This window comes from Echinops telfairi, unplaced genomic scaffold (genome assembly GCF_000313985.2).
Source record: "Echinops telfairi isolate 266 unplaced genomic scaffold, ASM31398v2 ScPeMD7_1;HRSCAF=3_0, whole genome shotgun sequence".
Classification (NCBI taxonomy): domain Eukaryota; kingdom Metazoa; phylum Chordata; class Mammalia; order Afrosoricida; family Tenrecidae; genus Echinops; species Echinops telfairi.
In genome coordinates, this window is record NW_022103896.1 from 64,956,542 (window position 1) to 64,974,880 (window position 18,339).

Here is an 18,339-nt window from a genome sequence, read left to right on the forward strand (position 1 = left end):
GCTCTGTAGCCATAAGTCACAGTGAGTTAAAAGACCCACGGAGATTAATTTTAAAATGACATCTGTAGCATCTACTCTTCACATGAAAACTACCCTGGACAATGTATCAAATTAACAATACAAAGGTCACACTTTGAATTTTGGGAAGTTTCTAAATTGGCCATTGTTATGAATGCTGTGAAAAGAATGATATTGGAAATTTTATGACATCATACAGGAAGGGGTTTCCTCAGACATTTGTGCAATTTTTCTCATTTATGCAGTATAAAGTAAGGGCATTTTATGTAAAGTAGCTTTAAAAAATCATTTTCTTTGGGATATTTAATCCTTTTCTGGGCTAGTCAGACGGGGAAATGAGTGCTGAATTGTCGAAGTGAAAACCAGCCACTAAAAAAAATAAACAAATAAGTGATGACAAAATTATTTCCCTTGAGGGAAGCCAAAAGCTTTAAAAACACTTCAGAGGCATGATTGCGGCTCTGTTTTAATATTCGTGGGTTTATCCCCATCAAATGGAAATGCAGGGAAGAGTTGAATATGTGAGAACTAGTGTTAAGCCAGATGGGGGATCGGGTCTGAGCTTTGGTTAAGGCTAGAGGAGGGGTAGGGTGAGATGAGACACTGATGAAGAAAATAATTTCTGAGAATTGTTTAGGAACTGGTTAGTTTAGTGGCATGATATTCAATTCATTTGTAAGTGTGAGAGAGGGTCAAACGCCTTTCATAAAAAAAAAAATTCCTTTCCAGTCTCAAAAATAACTACAAAAAATGGGACATTACATTGTGAAATATCAAGGCTGGATTCTAAGCATTTTAAAATTATAGTGAATCACTTCCTCAGGTAAAGCAAGTGCTGCTTCTCAGGAAGGTTGGGACGGTCACGTCGATAACAAGACGATACAAAGTGCACAGTTCTTGAGGACTCCTGAGTCAGATCATTGCCAGGGACACGAAGAACAGACTAACCCCCTTCGTGACTCTTTTCTTCTTCCCACTGCTGAATCCTCTTTCTCTTTCCTTTTACAATCAGCGTTCTTTAGATTTGTCTTAACTTGAAACTTCCAATTTTTCTTCACCTTTTCTGTCTTAAGTATAGCTGGGATTTTCCCGCCACCACTTGACAGAAACTCCTCGAAGCAAAGACATCACGGTCATTTCTCGGTCATTGTCTTACTTGACCAGTCCTTGACTTTCAGCATAATTAAGTCCTTATTCCTCCAAGACACGCTTTCATCTTTGGTTTCGTGACACCACATTTGCTTGTTTTTTCTCTGACTGCTGGTTCTCTACCTCTTTGTTCATTCCTCTTCAGCTCCCCAATCTTAGAGTGCTCGTGGGCTCTCCAGGCTCATTTCTCTTTTTGGTGACTAACATCCATCGCCCTCATAATCTCATCCAGTCTCACGAACTGAAACAGCTGACATGTCGACCCGATTATTTCACATTAGATCTCCAGACATATCCCTTCGATTTCAGACTAATTTATCCACTGACCTACTTTAAGTAAAACTTACCGTGTCCAAAATTGAGCAAAGAGGTAGAGAATAATGTCATTCTTCTAGTTCAGTGGTCAGTAAACTATGGGTGATGGGCCAAATCTGTCCCACATATTGTCTATGCCTCTTTCTGTGCGATGAAGGCAGAGGTAGGCAGTTGCAAGAAACAACGTAAGGTCTAAAACGCTGAACAGATTTATTATTTGGCCCTTTACTGGAAAAGTGCACTGACTACTGTACTAGTAGTCAGAACAAAAACCTAGTAGATATGCTTTCATTTTTTTTCATAGCTTGTATCTGCTTCATCATTGAATCTTGGTGACTATACCTTCAAAATCCTGTGTATCCAGAATATGAAGGGGTAAAAAAAAAAAACCGAACTTTTTTTTTCAAAGTTATGTGTTTGAATTATTTTTCAAAATAACCTTATCACTTTCAAAGTACTCTCCATCATACTTAATATGTTTATCAAATCTGCAATGCCACTCTTGGAAATATTTTTCAAACTCATCTGCTTAGATGGCTGACAGCACCTCTCTCATTTTTTTCTTTACCACTTCTACATCCTCAAATTGCTGTACTTTCATGTCTCTCTCCATTTCAGGAAACAAAAAGAAGTTTCAGGGAGCACGGTCAGGTGAATAAGGTGCATGGGGCAAGAGAGGCATGCTGTTTAGTTTTCTTTCTTTTTTTTCCCCCAAAAACTGATGCACTGAGATGGCTGCATGAACAGGTGCATTAATGTGGTGGCAAAACCAGCCCCCATCTTCCACAAATCAGACTTTTTGTCACACACTGTTACACAATCTTTTCAGGACCTCTAAGTAGAACGCTTGATTAAGAATCTGACTTGGTGGAACAAACTCCAAATGCACAATCCCCCTCAAATCAAAACAAAAATAAATGAGCATCATCTTGACTTTTGATTCCACTTGATGAATATTTGAGGGGTGAGGTGATGATGGAGTCTTCTACTGGCTTGATTGATGCTTGCTTTCAAAGTCTTCAGAATAGTACCATGTCTTGTCACCAGTAATGACCTTGGAAATGATATCTGGGTTGCTTCGGAGCTGTTCTTTCAAAGCAAGGCATGCTTCCACTCAACACTCTTTATCCCAGTCTGTCAGAATCTGAGGCACACATTTCACAGTGACTCTTCTCATTACCAAATCTTTCATTAAAATTTGCTGAACCTAGCTCACAGAAAGTCCAAATAACTTCCCCTTCTCTTCAATGGTCTGTCATCAGTCTTTGAGCACAAATGCACACAGTTAGTAGACATTTTCATCAGTTTGGGAAGTTGACAAACGTTCAGAATGAGGTTTGTCACCAATCCACATTTTACCTTTTTTGAAATTAGAAACCACTCATACACTTGAGTTTTTCCCACAGTGCTGTCTTGTAAGCTATGTGCAACATCACAACAGTTTCTGTGGCATTTTTCCTGAGCAAGAAACAAAATTTCACAACTGCACGCTGTTCTCTTGGCCATCACACAAAAAAACAAGGTTGAAGCAAAACTGTGTTTATGAAAATAACTTACTGTGACCAGAGAGAACCTTCCCAGGTGATGCCACTGGGTGCACTAAAGTTGCTCAGTGCTCATCTGTGGAGAAAATGCATCGTACGAAAGCTCTGCCCAGCCACACTTCTTTTACATTTTTTGGCAGGTTCCCCTTCCTATAACTATTGTTCACCACCACTGTGGTTTTCCACCACCTCTGTCAATCCAACCATTATTTGATATTCAGATTATTGAAAGGACCTCTGAATGGGAGGAGTGCTCAATAAGATCTTCATATGTAGATTCATGATGGCATGGATAAATGAAAAATATATTGAAGAAAGTGTATTTAGACAGGATGTTATTAGAAAACAAGAAAAGAAATATTTAATGCTCTGAATTTATGAATGGTTAATTCTCATTAGTAAAATGCTATAAAACTAAACTCAAACTCAAATTAGGGAAGTGGTAGAACGTCCTGGTTAAAAAAAAAAGGAAAGCAGAATTCAACAGTGTGGATCATGGCAAACTAAGCATAGACTTGAGAGGAATGGGGGATTCAGAACATCTCATTGTATGCATGTAGAACATGTTCATGGGTCAAGTGGCAGTTGTGCAAACAGAACAAGGGAACAGTTAAAAATCAGGAGCGTGTGCGCCAGGGTTGAATCCTCTCACCATACTTATTCAATCTGCATGCTAAGCAAATGATAAGAGAAGTTGGCTTATATGAAGAAGAATGTGACATCAGGTTGGGAGGAAGGCTTATTAACAACTTAAGATATGCAGTGACTTCACCTTGCTTGCTAAAAGTGAGGAGGACTTGGGGTGCTTGCTGATGAATATCAGAAAAACTTGGCCTTCAGTATAGATTACACTCAATATAAAGAAAACCAAAATCCTCACAACTGCACCAATAGGTAACATCATGATAAATGGAGCAAAGGTCGAATTTGTCAAGGATTTTTGTCTTGCTTGGATCCAGGAGCCTTGCTCATGGAAGCAGCAGTCAAGAGATCAAACAATGCATTGCATTGGGTAAATCTGCTGCACATGACCTTATTGAATAGTAAGGATGTTACTTTGAGGACTAAGGTGTACCTGACCCAACCCATGGTATTTTCCATTGTGTCATATACATGTAAAAGTTGGACATGGAATAAGGAGAATCAATGCATTTAAATTATGGACTTTCAAAAGAACAAACAAATCTGTCTTGGCTAAAGTACAGCCAAATGCTCCTTAAAAGCAAGATTGGCGAAATTTGTCTCATGCACTTTGCCTAGGTTGTCAGAAGAGCCCAGTCCTGGAGAAGGACATCATGCTTGGTAAAGTAGAAGAGCCATGAAAAGGAAGAAGGCCCTTAAGGAGATGGATTGACACAGTGGCCACAACAATGAGTTCATACATAAGCACAATCTTAAAAATGGCACAGGACTGGGTAGTATTTTGTTCTGCTGTCTCTATGAGTTGGACGCCATTGGATAGCGCCTGAAAACAGCAAGGCAGCATACAACTGCTGCTTGGCCTCTGGAAAGTTATGCAGTTTTATAAAAATCAAGAGAGACTGAGAGGATGAGTCAGTTTGCTTTCTCTACCCAAATAAGCCACTCCTTCTCAACCAATTTCTGGTGTGTGGGATGCAATCCCAATGTTTCCAGATCTTAGCATGTTCAAGATAAAATAGACATACTGATGCATGTGTGGAATGTTTACATGTAAAAAGTTCATTTTAACACTATGCAGAGCCAAGTAACTATGCCCTACTTTGTGGGAGTGGTTGGTGGGCGTCGGCTATAAGGTATCCTTAGCAGCATTATGTTGGAATAGAAGAATGGTTCTCTCTCTTCAGGGGAGAGAATGAGCCTGGAATTATCCTCAGGCAGAATTGATGTATTTCACCTGGATCCTCCTTTGATATAATTTACCTGTTGAAATCAGCTGCTGTGTCCCTAGCAGTGGAAAATGTAAGAGCTGAACATTTATATATTAACCAATAGGATCCTAGGAAATCCATTCATTTAGGGCAGTAGTAAATGAATACTTATGGAGAGACCTTGGGTACTGTGAAGTCAACAGTATGCAGAATTAAAAAGGATCTCTGGTTTTGAGGGATTTACAATCTAATGGGGGAGGGAGACAATCTAAATACTACCAAACAAATAAACGCACATTTGCTAGGACGTTACATTTATAAAGACATCTTTATAAAGGATTCCCTTTCTAAAAGGGCCACCTGTTACGTAAACCTTTACTTCGTTTCAAGTTTTCTTAGTCCTTCCAGACCCTACATTCACAGAGGACATTCATGCGGAAGGCATCTGTCGCTCACTCAGAGAACCTGAGTGATGATTCCACAGTGCAGGTGCTGAAGAAACACCCAGCCAATCAGAAGCAGTGCCATTGAGCCGACTTCAAGTAGGGGAACTCAGTGGCACTCCACAGGGTTCCAAATGCTGAATCTTGGTAAGTAGACCTCAAGAACTTCCTTCTTTGGTGCCTCTGAATAAACTCAAACCAGTAACCTTTTGATTAGCAGCCAAGTGCTTAATTGTTTGCTTCACTACTGCTGAATAATTATCTAAGTGAAATTATGTGATAAAAAGGAAATTATATCTGGGAGACCTCACCGTTTTGCCTAACAAGTAACTTTTTCACTGTATGGTTTCTTTATGCATTAGTAGGTGGATAGTTGAGTTACATAACATTTTCTTTGGCTTTAGCTTAGAATTTTGTGTCCTAAAACGTAACCTTGAGAAATTATTCCAGAATTTCCTCAGAACGATTGAAAAGGCAGATGCCTAACACAATTCCAGACCCATCCAATCAAACTATCATGAACCTGCAGTTGAAAAGATGCGGTGGCATGCTCTTCTAGTTAGAAGCAACTGGAAGATGGCCATTCATGTGGTGTGTGCATGTGCAGGGATGCAAGAGACGGAACCGGAAAAGATGCCCGGAGTTCTCTGCAGTCATAAGGATGTGGCATCCCCAACACACTCCCAGACCACATGGAAAATTGAGGAAAATACAGGCAATACTAGTAGTTATCATTGGTGAATTTTTCACTCAAAATCAGTTCGATCGGTATTCTTCCTTTCATCTGTGCTCTGAAAATTAGCCAATCAAAATCCTTTGGCTCACAACGTTCTGATCAACAACCCATCATAGGGATGGAACATAGGCAGGCAGTGCTTCGCTCTATTGAGCATGGGCTCACCATGAGTCAGGGCAGTTAACAACAACAAAAAACATTATCATCACTTTTATTGGCGATTTGGTCGCCAGAAGGCTGGTGGTGGCAGTGAGAGGTGCACGTTGGGTCATAGTACCTGGCAGTCTGATGTTTCAGAGACTTGGAGTTTTACTCTCAAGCACAAAGCCAGTTGGATAAAATGACAGTGTGTGAATCCTAAAACAGTGATCAGAAACAGAATTATGGCTTGAGAGAGAGTTTGTTTATGGGAAACGTAGCACCCAACAGTGGGCTATTAAAATTAGAGAACATTTTAGAAGTCTTAAAATGAAGGCACTGCTTCAAGTCCCTCTTTAACATAAAGAGAGGAAAAACATAAAGTTCCTCTTTAACATAAAGTTCATGTAAAAATCCCATCGATTTATGCCATTTTCTCCACACACTTTTTGAAGCCCCCTTGTATGCTGTGGGGAGAAAGATGTGGCTGTCTACTCTCATACAGTCTCAGAAACCCCCAGGGGGGCAGTTACTTCCTCTGAGTTGGAAGTAACTCAATGGCAGTGAATTCGGTTTGGGTCCATATCTTTACCTTTAAATTCTAGGAGCAGTTGTGGATGCCCACCATGACTAGGCCCCCTCTGCTATCATTTCACATTGGACTTATGAGCCAGGGGGACATTTTCATGGGTGATTACACTTTCTCACCAATTCTGATGACAGAAAATGATTTTCTGATGATTGCAGTATCCTGTGGGACACAAGCAAACCCCAAGTCTTGCCATTGGCTCCTCGGTGGAAGAATTCAAATGCCTTTCCGCCTACCTACTGCTGCGGAAAACATGATCTTGCTGGAATGCAGAGAGCATGATTTGGTAAAACATTTATCTTTAACTAAATTATGAAATATGAATTCTATGCACTTTTTAGTAGACAAAACATGTATCCCTAAGTAACATTCCTGGGTTGTTTCAGTTTGGAATATGTGGTGTGAAATTTTAAGAGATTTTGTGAAAGTTTAGTCTAAACACACAACTTGTTGGGCATTTTCCCATCTCCGTGTCAAAAAAAGAATGCTTGCTACCTGATTTCAGATGCTATGGGCAGCACAGACTAGAAATATTCTAATCTCTTCCCTCCAAACCTCAATCTAGGATCAAATTTGTGCCAAATGCTTTTCTTGACCAGTGCAAATTCTTAGTTTTCATCTTTGTTTCCTACCTCCTCGACATCTCTTCAGAAATTCTCGTAGACAACTGAATTTTCAACTGTATAACCATTTAATGGCCACTGCTTGATTATCGAATGGTTCTCAAATATAGTAAATTCAGGATATGAGCTAGCCAGACTTGTTACCTCTATGTATCTGAAGTCCTTTGATTAGTTTCCATAAACAACGTATCCCCCATGTAGCCTACCGCTACCTAGGTTCTTAAACAGATTTGTATTAGTGATTACTTAACTTTTAGCACTGCATCTAAAAAATGAACCTATGAAACATTCGTACAAAATTTAGTGAGTGGAATGTCCATACATAAATGTATCTGTCCATGGTGTCTCCTGATACTACCCTGTGCCTCTTACGCATAGCAGCGGCCCATTTGCGCTACCAAAGTACATTCCCATCCCAGATCCTTTGTAGTCGAAGAACATTTCCTTCCACCCACTAACAATTTTTTCAGCTTCCAAAAGTGCATTGCCTGGAACATAAACCTCACAGCAACTTAAATACTCCTAAAAGCAACCCTTTCTCTTGGGCTCCTGAGCACCGATGAACCCTGTCATCTTGTTAAAAAGCAGGTCTCCTACTTGACAAAGTGCTCATTCTACTTTTCATATAACCGAAACTCTGCTATTGAGTAGAGTCTGACTCTCGAGGACCCTCCAGGACCAAGCAGAACTTGCCTGGGGGCTTCTGGGGCTATTACTCTTTGCGGAAGCTGAAAGCCTCACCTGTACCCTGCAGCATGAGTGTTGAGTTCGAACTGCTGACTGTGTAGTTAGGAGCCCAACAGGTAACCCACTGTGCCACCAGTTAGTCAGTCCTATTGATTTGATTCCTAACTACTTCAAAGCATTCCTTCACTTGTTCACACCCTCATAGCCTCAAACTTGGAGTAGGCTTCAATGATCTCGACCCCAACTTTCATAACAGCCTTAGGACTCATGGCTTTTTCTTTACTCCTTCCTTTCTCCAGCCCATTCCTCAAGTTGTAGCCCCAATGACTGAATGAAATGTAAATGTAAGCATGCCACTTCCTTGCTGAAAGCTTACTTTGTAATTCCCTTTGATCTTAAAGTATAAGCATCCCTGCTTGCCTCCCTCAACTTTATCAACCAATAATCTCTCTTTTGTGCGTTTAAAACAAACCAGGCGTGTTTAGGTGCTTCTTGGATGCGACATGACACCTCTTGGCTCTGGGACTTTGTAGGTACGGTCTCACCCTTTTCTTTCTTAGAACAGCTTCCCCCACCAATGTACACCCTTCTTTTTCCCGAGCTCCCTCCTGGACAAATGAGTTGCCATAGAGCTTAATCCAACTCATGATAATCTTATGTGTGTCCATCGTGGGCTCCATCAGGCCATAAATCCTTGATTTTTTAGGACACTGCCAGCCTTTTATCCCCAGGTGTCTTGGAGTAGATGTGAACCACCAACCTTTCGGTTAGCGGATCAGCATGCTAACCATCTGTACCACCCAGGAACTCCCAAATACTGGTATCTATTTTTATTTTTTGACATTTGAAATTCTTATTTTTCCGGATGTTTTCCAAGTGCTCTCTAGCTGAAGTCTGGCCTGGATACTGTCCCCTTCACACCATTCTGTATTTACCTTATTTTAATCCTCAGCAGAAAAGGAACTGATGCATTTGAATTGTGGTGCTGGAGAAGAATATTGAAAGCACGATGGACAGCTAAAAGGACAAACGGATTTGTATGAGGAGGAAGGAAGGCCAGAGTGCTCCTTAGAGGCAAGGATGACAAGACTTGGTCTTACATACTTTGGACATATGTGAGGAGAGACCAGTCCTGGAGAAGGATATCATGTTTGGGGAAGTGGAGGGCAGCATAAACGGGGAATGTTCTCAACAAGATGGATTGACACAATGGCTGCAACAATGGGATCAGGCCTAGGAGCAGTGGTTAGGATGGTGAAGGACCAGGCAGTGTTTCATTCTGTTGTTCATAGGGTCGCTAGGCGTCAGAAATGACTCCATGACACTTACCAGTCCTCAGCACACTGCTTTGACTGCTGACTGGTTTACTCATGCTAGAGAATGTTCCTTGATGCATGACTGAAGCACCCAGCCAGGACCAGGCACGTGGAGGCACTTGATAAATAGTGTGGAATGGGTGCTGGATCTTAAAAGACTCTTGCCTGTCAGATCACCAAGCTCCAAATCCTTTGTCAAGGCTACCTTAAGAAAGTTAAAAGACTTCATGCAGTTCTGATTCCACGTGTTTACGGAGTTTTACTGCCCATGAGACAGATGGGATTTGGGGTTTAATAAATTAATAGGAAGAATCCAATAAAATTATTTTGATCCAGTGTTGCAGGTGGCGCAATATTGTTTTCCATAAAATAGCAGTGCTGAATATTAGGTAGTACTAGATCAGACTATATGTGGTCTACCTATGATTCAGTTTTTCTACCGTGTTTGAGAAACTGGAATCAAAAGGTGACAGAATATGTCCATGAATTTTCTCATACACGTGTTGAGCTGAACAGAAGTAAAATAGACACACAGGTTGCTATCTTATAGTTGTTGTATATAAACAGTACCAAGTAAAATAGCCCTGGAAGTGCAGTGGTTAAACACCTGGCTGCTCACAAAAAGATTGGGTTCAAACCTCACCCTGTAACCCCACAGGAGTAAGACCTGGTGTTGTGCTCCCGTAAAGATTATTGCCGGGAAAGTCTCATGGGCAGTTGTGGTCCATGATCTGGGGTGTTATTAGTAAACATTGACTGAATATCTAGCGGCAACAACAGTACTAAGCAACGGGCATTTGGGAAGAAAATCCCTAATCAATGTGCCTCATCTCCACTTGCAGTCCCAGCCCTGGAAAGGCTCTCCATCCAGGAGAACAGGAATGCAGACTTCTGAACGCGCTGGCGAAGTGCCTGCCTGTCAGCAATCCTTCTTGGTTCACTGCTTTCTGGGAACACTTCTCAGGAGCTTTCTAGTGGTCAGAGAAGCATTCATTGAGAAGATTTAGGTTAGAAACATCACATTTCTCATGTTTAAAATAAGAAAATTGATTTGTTCTTTCCAAATGAGAGGCAATGTGCCATTTGGGATGAGAAATGCCATTGAAGAAAGCGCAGAATAGATACCACAAGTGTTTAGTTAACTACTGAATACAATTTGAAAACAACGAACAAGTTGTCCTCATTGTCCACATTATCATCTACATGAAGTACAAAGAAAAAAATCTTTATCCCTGGTTCTAAATGATCACTCATCTTAGGCACCTGATTTATTGGCGGTTTCCTAGAGTGCATTGATCTACTCTTCATTCACTCACTCCGGTCTGTTTCTGTGACTTTATTACCTGCCATGGCACAGTAATTGGAATATATATTTCCTTTTCCACAAAAACATAACCAAAACTCAGTCCCCTGGCCATCCAGTCAGTAATGGCTCAGAGCAAACCAGCAGGTCAGAGGAGAACTGCTTCCTAGGTTTCTGAGGCTGTAAATCTTACGGGAGCGGACAGCCTCATCTTTCTCCCTGGGAGCAGCACCTGGGTTTGAAATACTGACTTTGCAATCAGCAGTCTAACACGTAACCCACCCTGCTACCAGGGATCCTTCAGAAAAGCATGGGAAGCCTTATTAGATCTGTGAGTAATATTTACATACAACCCTTCCCTAAATAAAAGTCATTAATATAAGGAGTGTTGGTGGCATAGTGATTAAGAACTCCACTGCAACCGAAAGGTTAGAGGTTAGACCCAGCAGCCACCCCAGCGGAGACGACCCTGTGGATCTCTGCCCATAAAGATGGCAGCCTAGAAAAGTCTCGGGGAGAGTTACTCTGGCATCCAGAGTTGCTGAGTCTTCAAAGTGACACAAGAGCCCATAACAATATATCAATAAAGCTTGCAGCATCTTGAAATCACATTATCCTTTCCTTGGTCAGATTTAAGTTCTTGAGTTCATTTCCACCCTAAGTCCTTCGCTCGGTCTGCTGCTTTTCCACCACGTGACACCACCTCACCCACAGTCAGCCTGGAGGGATGTGGCTCCTCCCTCCCTTTGTCTAAACATGACACTCCCAAGGGGTGACATCACTTAGGCCATGTCACCACTTCTCAGGCCACTTTCACGGCCAATCTCAATTCGCCCAATGCCAGAGGCACATTTCTGAAGTGAAGTTCTGACGAAAACAAAACAAATTCACTGCCATCAAGTTGAATGTGACTCCTAGAGACTATAGGTCGGCTTAGAACTGCCTGTGGCTTTCTGAGACTGCAACACTTTATGAGAGTAGAAAGCTTCATCTTACTCCCATGAAGTGGCTAGTGGTTTGTAACTGCCAACCTTGTCAAGGTGCCACTGCTATGCCACCAGGCTCTGCAGCTCTGACACTAGGTGCAAAACTTCCAGTCTCCCTACTTGCTTTTAAGTTAAGGTGACCAGATTTAAAGCGGGACACCATTGACCGGGGTAGGGGGTGGAGGGGTTCTTGATTAAAAATTTGGTCTATATGGACCAAATAGACCGTTCCTTAGCTTGCTGTGCATTCTTTCCAAAAATCGGGACTTTTTTAAAACACCAAAAATCGGGACTGTCCTGCCAAAAGTGGGACGTCTGGTCAACTCACTTTAAGTGCTCTTCAATTTTGTTTCAAACTCATTAAAAACCCAGCTTACATGTGAAGTTTTTCTTCTCCCATAATACTGCCATCACCGCATTTCCCAGTGTCACACCAGCCTTTGACTTCCTGAGCACTCATCCCCCTGTTCCTCCCCTCAGGAACATTGCATGGCTTAAAAACAGTTGTCATTGAGTTAACTTCAACTCACGGGGACCTCGTGTTTATCAGAGTATAATTGCACTTCACAGAGTGTTCCAGTGCCTGCCTCTCCCCCAACCTCTGGGTAGACGCAAACCTCCAGTCTGTCAGGGAGCTTCTGAATGCCTTTACCTTTGTGCCTCCCCAGGACCCTTGCTCTAATGGAGGAGCCTCAGATTAATTCATTTACTTGATATGAATTTAGGGAATCATCTCCAAATCTCACTCTATGTGTGAGTCTTGCTATTTCATTCTCTTGGGGAAATTCTTACTCTAAGAAACGAATGTGGTTTGTGGTCTAAGCTGCCCTTAGGAAGAATGAAAACCAGCTGTTGTCTCAGGAGCTCTGGAAATCAGTCAATAAACAAATTGTTGAATAGAAACCAAAAGAAAAGAAGTTCAACGTGCACATTTTAAGTTCTAGCTCTATTATTTCTTTGAAGAGCCACTGTTTTAGAAAATTAAGTATTTTAACTATATATTTACTAGACTCAGTAACAAAATATCCGAGGGGCATACCAACCACTCATAACACGAAGGCCAACTCTTGAGTGTGCTGATTGTTGTGGAGTACCCTCAAGGGAATTGTGACTCATAGTGACCTCATATGACGAAGTAGAGCTGCTCCATAAAGTCCGCCCCCTTGTCCCAGAGAGTTTTATTGACCGTAAACTTGGCTAGAATATCTGGTCTGTTTCCAACGAAGTTGCTGGGTGAGTTGGAACCACTAATCTTTTGATAAGCAGTGAAGCAGTCACTTGCTTGTGTCACCACATATACATAGCATCACCAAAGACTTCGAGAATATAAAACTACTTATTTTTTAGAATTTATATTCTTAGCATTGAGGTGCCACTTGCTTGTGTCATGTAAGAGTGGGAAATATTAAAAGTGGGAGGAAAATGATATTAAAATAATTATGTTGCTGTTGTTCGCGGTTGTGGAGTCAGCTCCTCACTCATCATGAGCTAGTGTTCAATAGCACTATCCTTGTGGACCAGGTGGGTGTAATCTAGAGTTATCTCATCATTCAGAAGTGGATCACGAGGGCCTCAGTAGTCTGTCTAACTCTGGAAACTCCACGGAATACTGCTCAGAATCGACCAACACAAATGCTGTGACTGACCAATAGGTGATGACTGCACTCGAAGTGTATTGCTTGAGAAGAGAATCTGGGATAACACCAGTACTGTCGTTACATGTGTAAGCATATGAAAATTCACAGGAATTTCAACTGAAATGTAACAAATGATGGCTGACCCCTATCTGTAAGTCATGGGTGATTTCAATGAGAACCATATGCCAGCTGTAAAGAGTGACAGTAGTTCAAAAGCAGACATAGGGTTGTGAGGATAAGAAATACATATATTTATAAAGTACACAGCATTTTGATATAAACCCTGAGGGGCAGGATGATAAAGATCATAAATTAAAGAAGAGACATTAGCAGGTCAAGAAATGGCATGGGCAAGGCTCAGAGAGAAAAGCTGTGAATGAAAGGGATGAGGCATGAGGCTGATGCCGTTAGAAAAAGCCCTGGACCAATGAGCATCTTCTGATGAGGTTAATTGAAAGCCAGGAGAAGGGTCTCAGGCCATTAGTAAGGTGGCCAAATAATAAGCAGAAAGTCCTAAATTGTTGCTAACTCCAAGGTTGGCAGATCAAATCCACCAACCTCTCTGTAAGAGAGAGATGGCTCTTCTAAAGATTCGGAGTCACAGCAACCCTATTCAGGGTCACTGCAAGTTGAATTTGACTTGATGGCGGTGGGTTTGTAGTATAGAAAATGTCCGGGCCTTCACATTGCTCTCCTCGGTCTGGGTCTCTGAGTATGAGAATGGACTCCACAGCAGTGGACTTTATAGCCTGGGTTCCTCCTCCAAGCTAACTGTGCCATTGTACTTCCCTTGAAGGTTTCGCTGCATCTTCATCAGCAATTCCAATGAACTCGATAATTTCATTGGTCAGTTGACTCATATGACTTTTTTAGTTTATGAATTTTTAAAATCAGGTGCCTTCATTTCCCCTGAATTCAACCAATCAGTTTTTCCCTTTCCTCTGTCTGAAAGCTCATATTGTAGCTCAACACCCTCACCCTCTTCTATGCCTTCTGAGTAAACCCTTTCCTGACCAAGCTTCAACCTTCAAAAAATGACAATTACACTACAGCCCATTTATTTTGTTCATAATCTCATTCCCTTCTAACGCAAGGCCAAACCATGACCAATCCAGTTACTGCCAAGCTGAGTCTCACCCGTGAAAAGCCCACATGCTGCAGAGTCGAGCAGCGGCATCGGGTCCTCCAGGGGCTCTCTCTATGGAAGCAGACTGACAGCCCTTTCTTCTGGGGCATCTCTAAGTAAGTTCAAACAGCCAACCTCTGGATTTGCCGGTGATCACAAATCATGCTTCAGTCTATCTCTCCTGTCTTTGATCCATGATGCCCCCTTGGTTTGCAATATCATTAAAAAAAAAAACACAACGCTTCATTCATTGCTTAGACTGTATTGATTGGTAATAAGATGTATTACCTATATTATTCTTCCCATTTCACAGATAAAAGAAATTTCATCTATGGTAAATTTAGAGATGTATATAGGTAACACACAAGCCCTGGTGGCATAGTGGGTTTTGTGAATATGCTGCTAATTGCAAGGCTAGCAGTTCAAAACCACTCACCTCTCCTTAGGATAAAGACGATGCTTTCTAATCCTACAAAGAGTCACCGGTTGGGAAGCCCAAAGAGGCAGTTCTACTCTGCCCTCTCTTGTCACTATGAGTTGGAATGAACTCAGCAGCAGGTTTGGTTTTGGTGTAATACATGGTCACAGCACAGGCAGCAGAGTTCAGATTGGTGCCTAGGTGACTCAGTGGTCCTAGTCATTAATTTCTTCATCTGGAGATCAATGCTCTGCGCCCCAGGAAAAACCAACCCCACTGGCACAGTCAAATCCTATTCCTCATGACTCTGCACAACAAAGTCGAGCTTCCCCTTTGCATTTCCAAAGTTGTCGATCTTTATGGGAGCAGAAGACCTCTGCTTTCTCCTACGGAATCGGCTAATGGATTCGAACTGTTGACCTTGGGGTTAGCAGCACAGTGCGTAACCCACTATACCACCAGGGCTCCTTCATTACCAAGAAGGTGTCTGTAAATTCAGTCTGCTTATGTGCTTTCTGAGCCCTCGTGGAATCTTTTCCACAATCTTCTCATAGTTTATAGTAAAATGTTACATTTATTTGGGCCTCAACTGCTAGGAACACATAACACATTTTCAATGTGGGTAATGCTTTCTATGTTTAGATCTTGAATTGATTTCACTGAGCATCTTTCTTAAAAAGTTTCCCCCAAATCAACTGTTTTCTTACATTGCTGTAAATTGGGGGGAGGGGTGGGGTGGCTGCTATTGATTAAATACAATTCATGGTGGCTCCATGTGTTTCAGAGGAGAATTCTGCTCAATAAGAGTTCAGTTAGCTCTGACCTGTTATAAGTAGTTGGCCAAGTCTGTTTTCTCTAAAGTGCCTTTGAGTGAATTTAAACTGTCAGCCTTAGTTGCCAAGTGCTTAAGGGTTTGTGCCAACCCAGGGCTAACCAACATATACATTCGTTATAACAAATCTATGAGGCAGATAGCTCTTTAATCCTCAATGTTAGAGATGATGAAAATTGAGCATAGTATGATTATGAATTCATACAGCTTCAAAAAGTTTGTGGGAAATATGGAAAGAAAATATACAGGATTTTTTTTTGAAGGCCCCTCATATATTTCAGAACAAGGATCTGAACCCAAACAGTTAGATTCCAGAGTTCATATCCTGAATCTTGGCTTTCTATTGTCTCTTATAAAGCAGAACCAACTACATCTTTGTTTTGTTTTAAGAAATCCTAGGAAAACCCATTTGCATATTGTCTAAATTCTAATTTTTGGCACAATGGCTCCCGGCCTTTAGAAAACCTTTCCTTTCTCTATGACACTGACATCTGCCATTAGTTAAACTTTAAAAGGTTATGTGAATAAAAAAGGACAAACTCAGAATCTGATCGGAAACAAAAACAAAAACAAATGTAAGGTTAAGACTTAAAAAAATGTGTTAGTGGTACCATCTCCCTCCAACCCCATTGATAAACACCATCTTTGTGGTCTTCGTTGCCTTTCAATGCTCCAAGTTGTCCTCTTGTAAGATGCTGGATGTCTAACCATAATGTTCCAGAAATTTAAAATCAGAAATAAAGAGAGTTTTAAAAGACAAGCTTGTCCTTTCAGTAGCCACTTGAAGTTGGTGCTTCCTCAGTCAAATGATTTAAGCATAGAGAGCCTACTTTTAACGAGAGAACACCGGATTTGTTCTCTGTCAGTGGAACAGTGTGCAAGTGTCCTGGCTTACCTGTCACCTAAACGAAAGCGCAGGACGTCACAATGAGGGCAGCGCCAGCTTGTTCTCTTCGACTAGAAATAGAGTGGTGTGGGGACGAGCTTTGTCCAAGAAGCAGAAAGACTCCGAACCAGAGAATAAACCATGCACATGAAACCAATAATTTAAAGAAATATCTCCCAGAAATATTTTAACTGATAACTCGCAGAGAATGAAAGTACAGTAAAAGTTCCATCTCAAAGAAAATAAAAATGGACCGTCTAAAGGTTATTTGTTAAAACAGCTCACACTTTATCCATGTTCCTTATGCAAGAGGTGGTTGGTTCATCATTCAGTATAGCTTTCACAGACTAAAAATTCATGTTGACCCCCCCTCCTTTAATTTCACGATGAAACAGTACTTAAGATGAATAGGCATATAGGAAGTTTTAAGAAAATTATGATGAATTACCCCACCCCCCACCCCAAGTCTCTGACCTATCCCTCTAAGTTCATATAACTTAACAACAACAACAAACTCCCTCCCACCAAATTCAAAGAAAAAGAGGTCTTCTTACCATGTATTCCATGTTAGCTGCCGGTGGGAACACTTTGCCCCGGACTTGATTGTGATAATCAAGAATGGCGATCATGTCAGTCTGTGAAATGTAGCGCTTCCGCCTAGCTTTGGGGATGTCCACAGAATCTAGCTGAGCTTCGAGAGCAGCTTCAATCTCAGTGGCATTATTGGTTGGCGGGGCCGAGTCAGCGGAATCGAGTAAAATGACGGCGCTGGCTTCACAGAGCAGGGAGCACAGGAGCGCCCCGCTGACGGCCGAGATGGCGATCATCTTGGGGGTGGAGAAGGAGAGGTCACCCAGTTTAGTTTGTGTTCAAGCAGAAAGGTAGCATTATGGTCAAGAAAGAAAAATAAATGGGGGGTGAAGGAGGGGTGGCCAAAGATGGGAACTGACAGGTCATCCCTTAGAAGCACTGCTTACTTTAATTCTCTCCAACACCCCAAACCAGTTGGAAGCTACGCCTGGAAAGCAAGCTGAAGCACAGTCAGGTTTCGTGCTACTTCACTGATAGGAGACAGACCTCAAGGAGGACCTTCTTATTGCTGGGGGGAAAAATCCAACAGCACGGCTGCTAACCCCAAATGAAGGTGAACCACTGGTCTTAAACGCCTAACCACAGACTGCAATCCTATTTATTTGCAAGGGGGGCGCTCTAGGCACGGAAGTTCACCTTGAGAGTGGAGATGGAAAAACAGGTACATCACAGGTAACAGGTAGTGTGCTGGGAATGTCTCCCAGACATGTCTGTACACCAAGTGACAGAACACATACAAAAAGATTTATAATATTCCACTCTCGTTTCTTAAAGGGAAGTGAGCTACTTTAAGATCAATGCATGCAAAATAAACTTGTCGAGCTAAAGAGCTTACCTCTGCACAATGCCAAAATGAATATATCGTTCTTCCAAAACGATTAAGTTGTTTGCTATGCTGTAGTTTGAACTCTTGTAAGAAGAGTGTGTCTTATTACAAACTCTGAGAGCAAAACTCTGCAAGGTTTGAATGCTGCTGGCTACAGGAGCTGCTAACAGCTTTTATATGTCACAGCATGCAATGTCCAGAAAGGGCAGTCGTTCTTAAGGTCTCTCCGAGCCAAATTCAAAGGGGGAGGGCTCCTGGATAGAAAACACAGTGATTGGGTGGCAACCTTTTTATGTGGGTGGTGAGGAAATTGAGTCACACCCACA

At 41.7% G+C, this 18,339-nt stretch overlaps 1 protein-coding gene across 1 annotated transcript in view; it reads right to left on the minus strand.

The window, feature by feature from the left end:
* The window catches only part of PI15 (peptidase inhibitor 15), a 29,188-nt gene extending 11,096 nt beyond the window's left edge, over nt 1-18,092 (minus strand). The window contains exons 1-2 of the mRNA XM_004697511.2: nt 18,023-18,092; nt 17,151-17,423 (exon numbers count right to left, since the gene is read on the minus strand). Coding sequence (XP_004697568.1) covers nt 17,151-17,423 — 273 coding nt within the window. The 5' untranslated portion in view covers nt 18,023-18,092. The remainder of the gene's footprint in view (nt 1-17,150; nt 17,424-18,022) is intronic.
* Between the last annotated feature and the right edge of the window lie 247 nt (nt 18,093-18,339).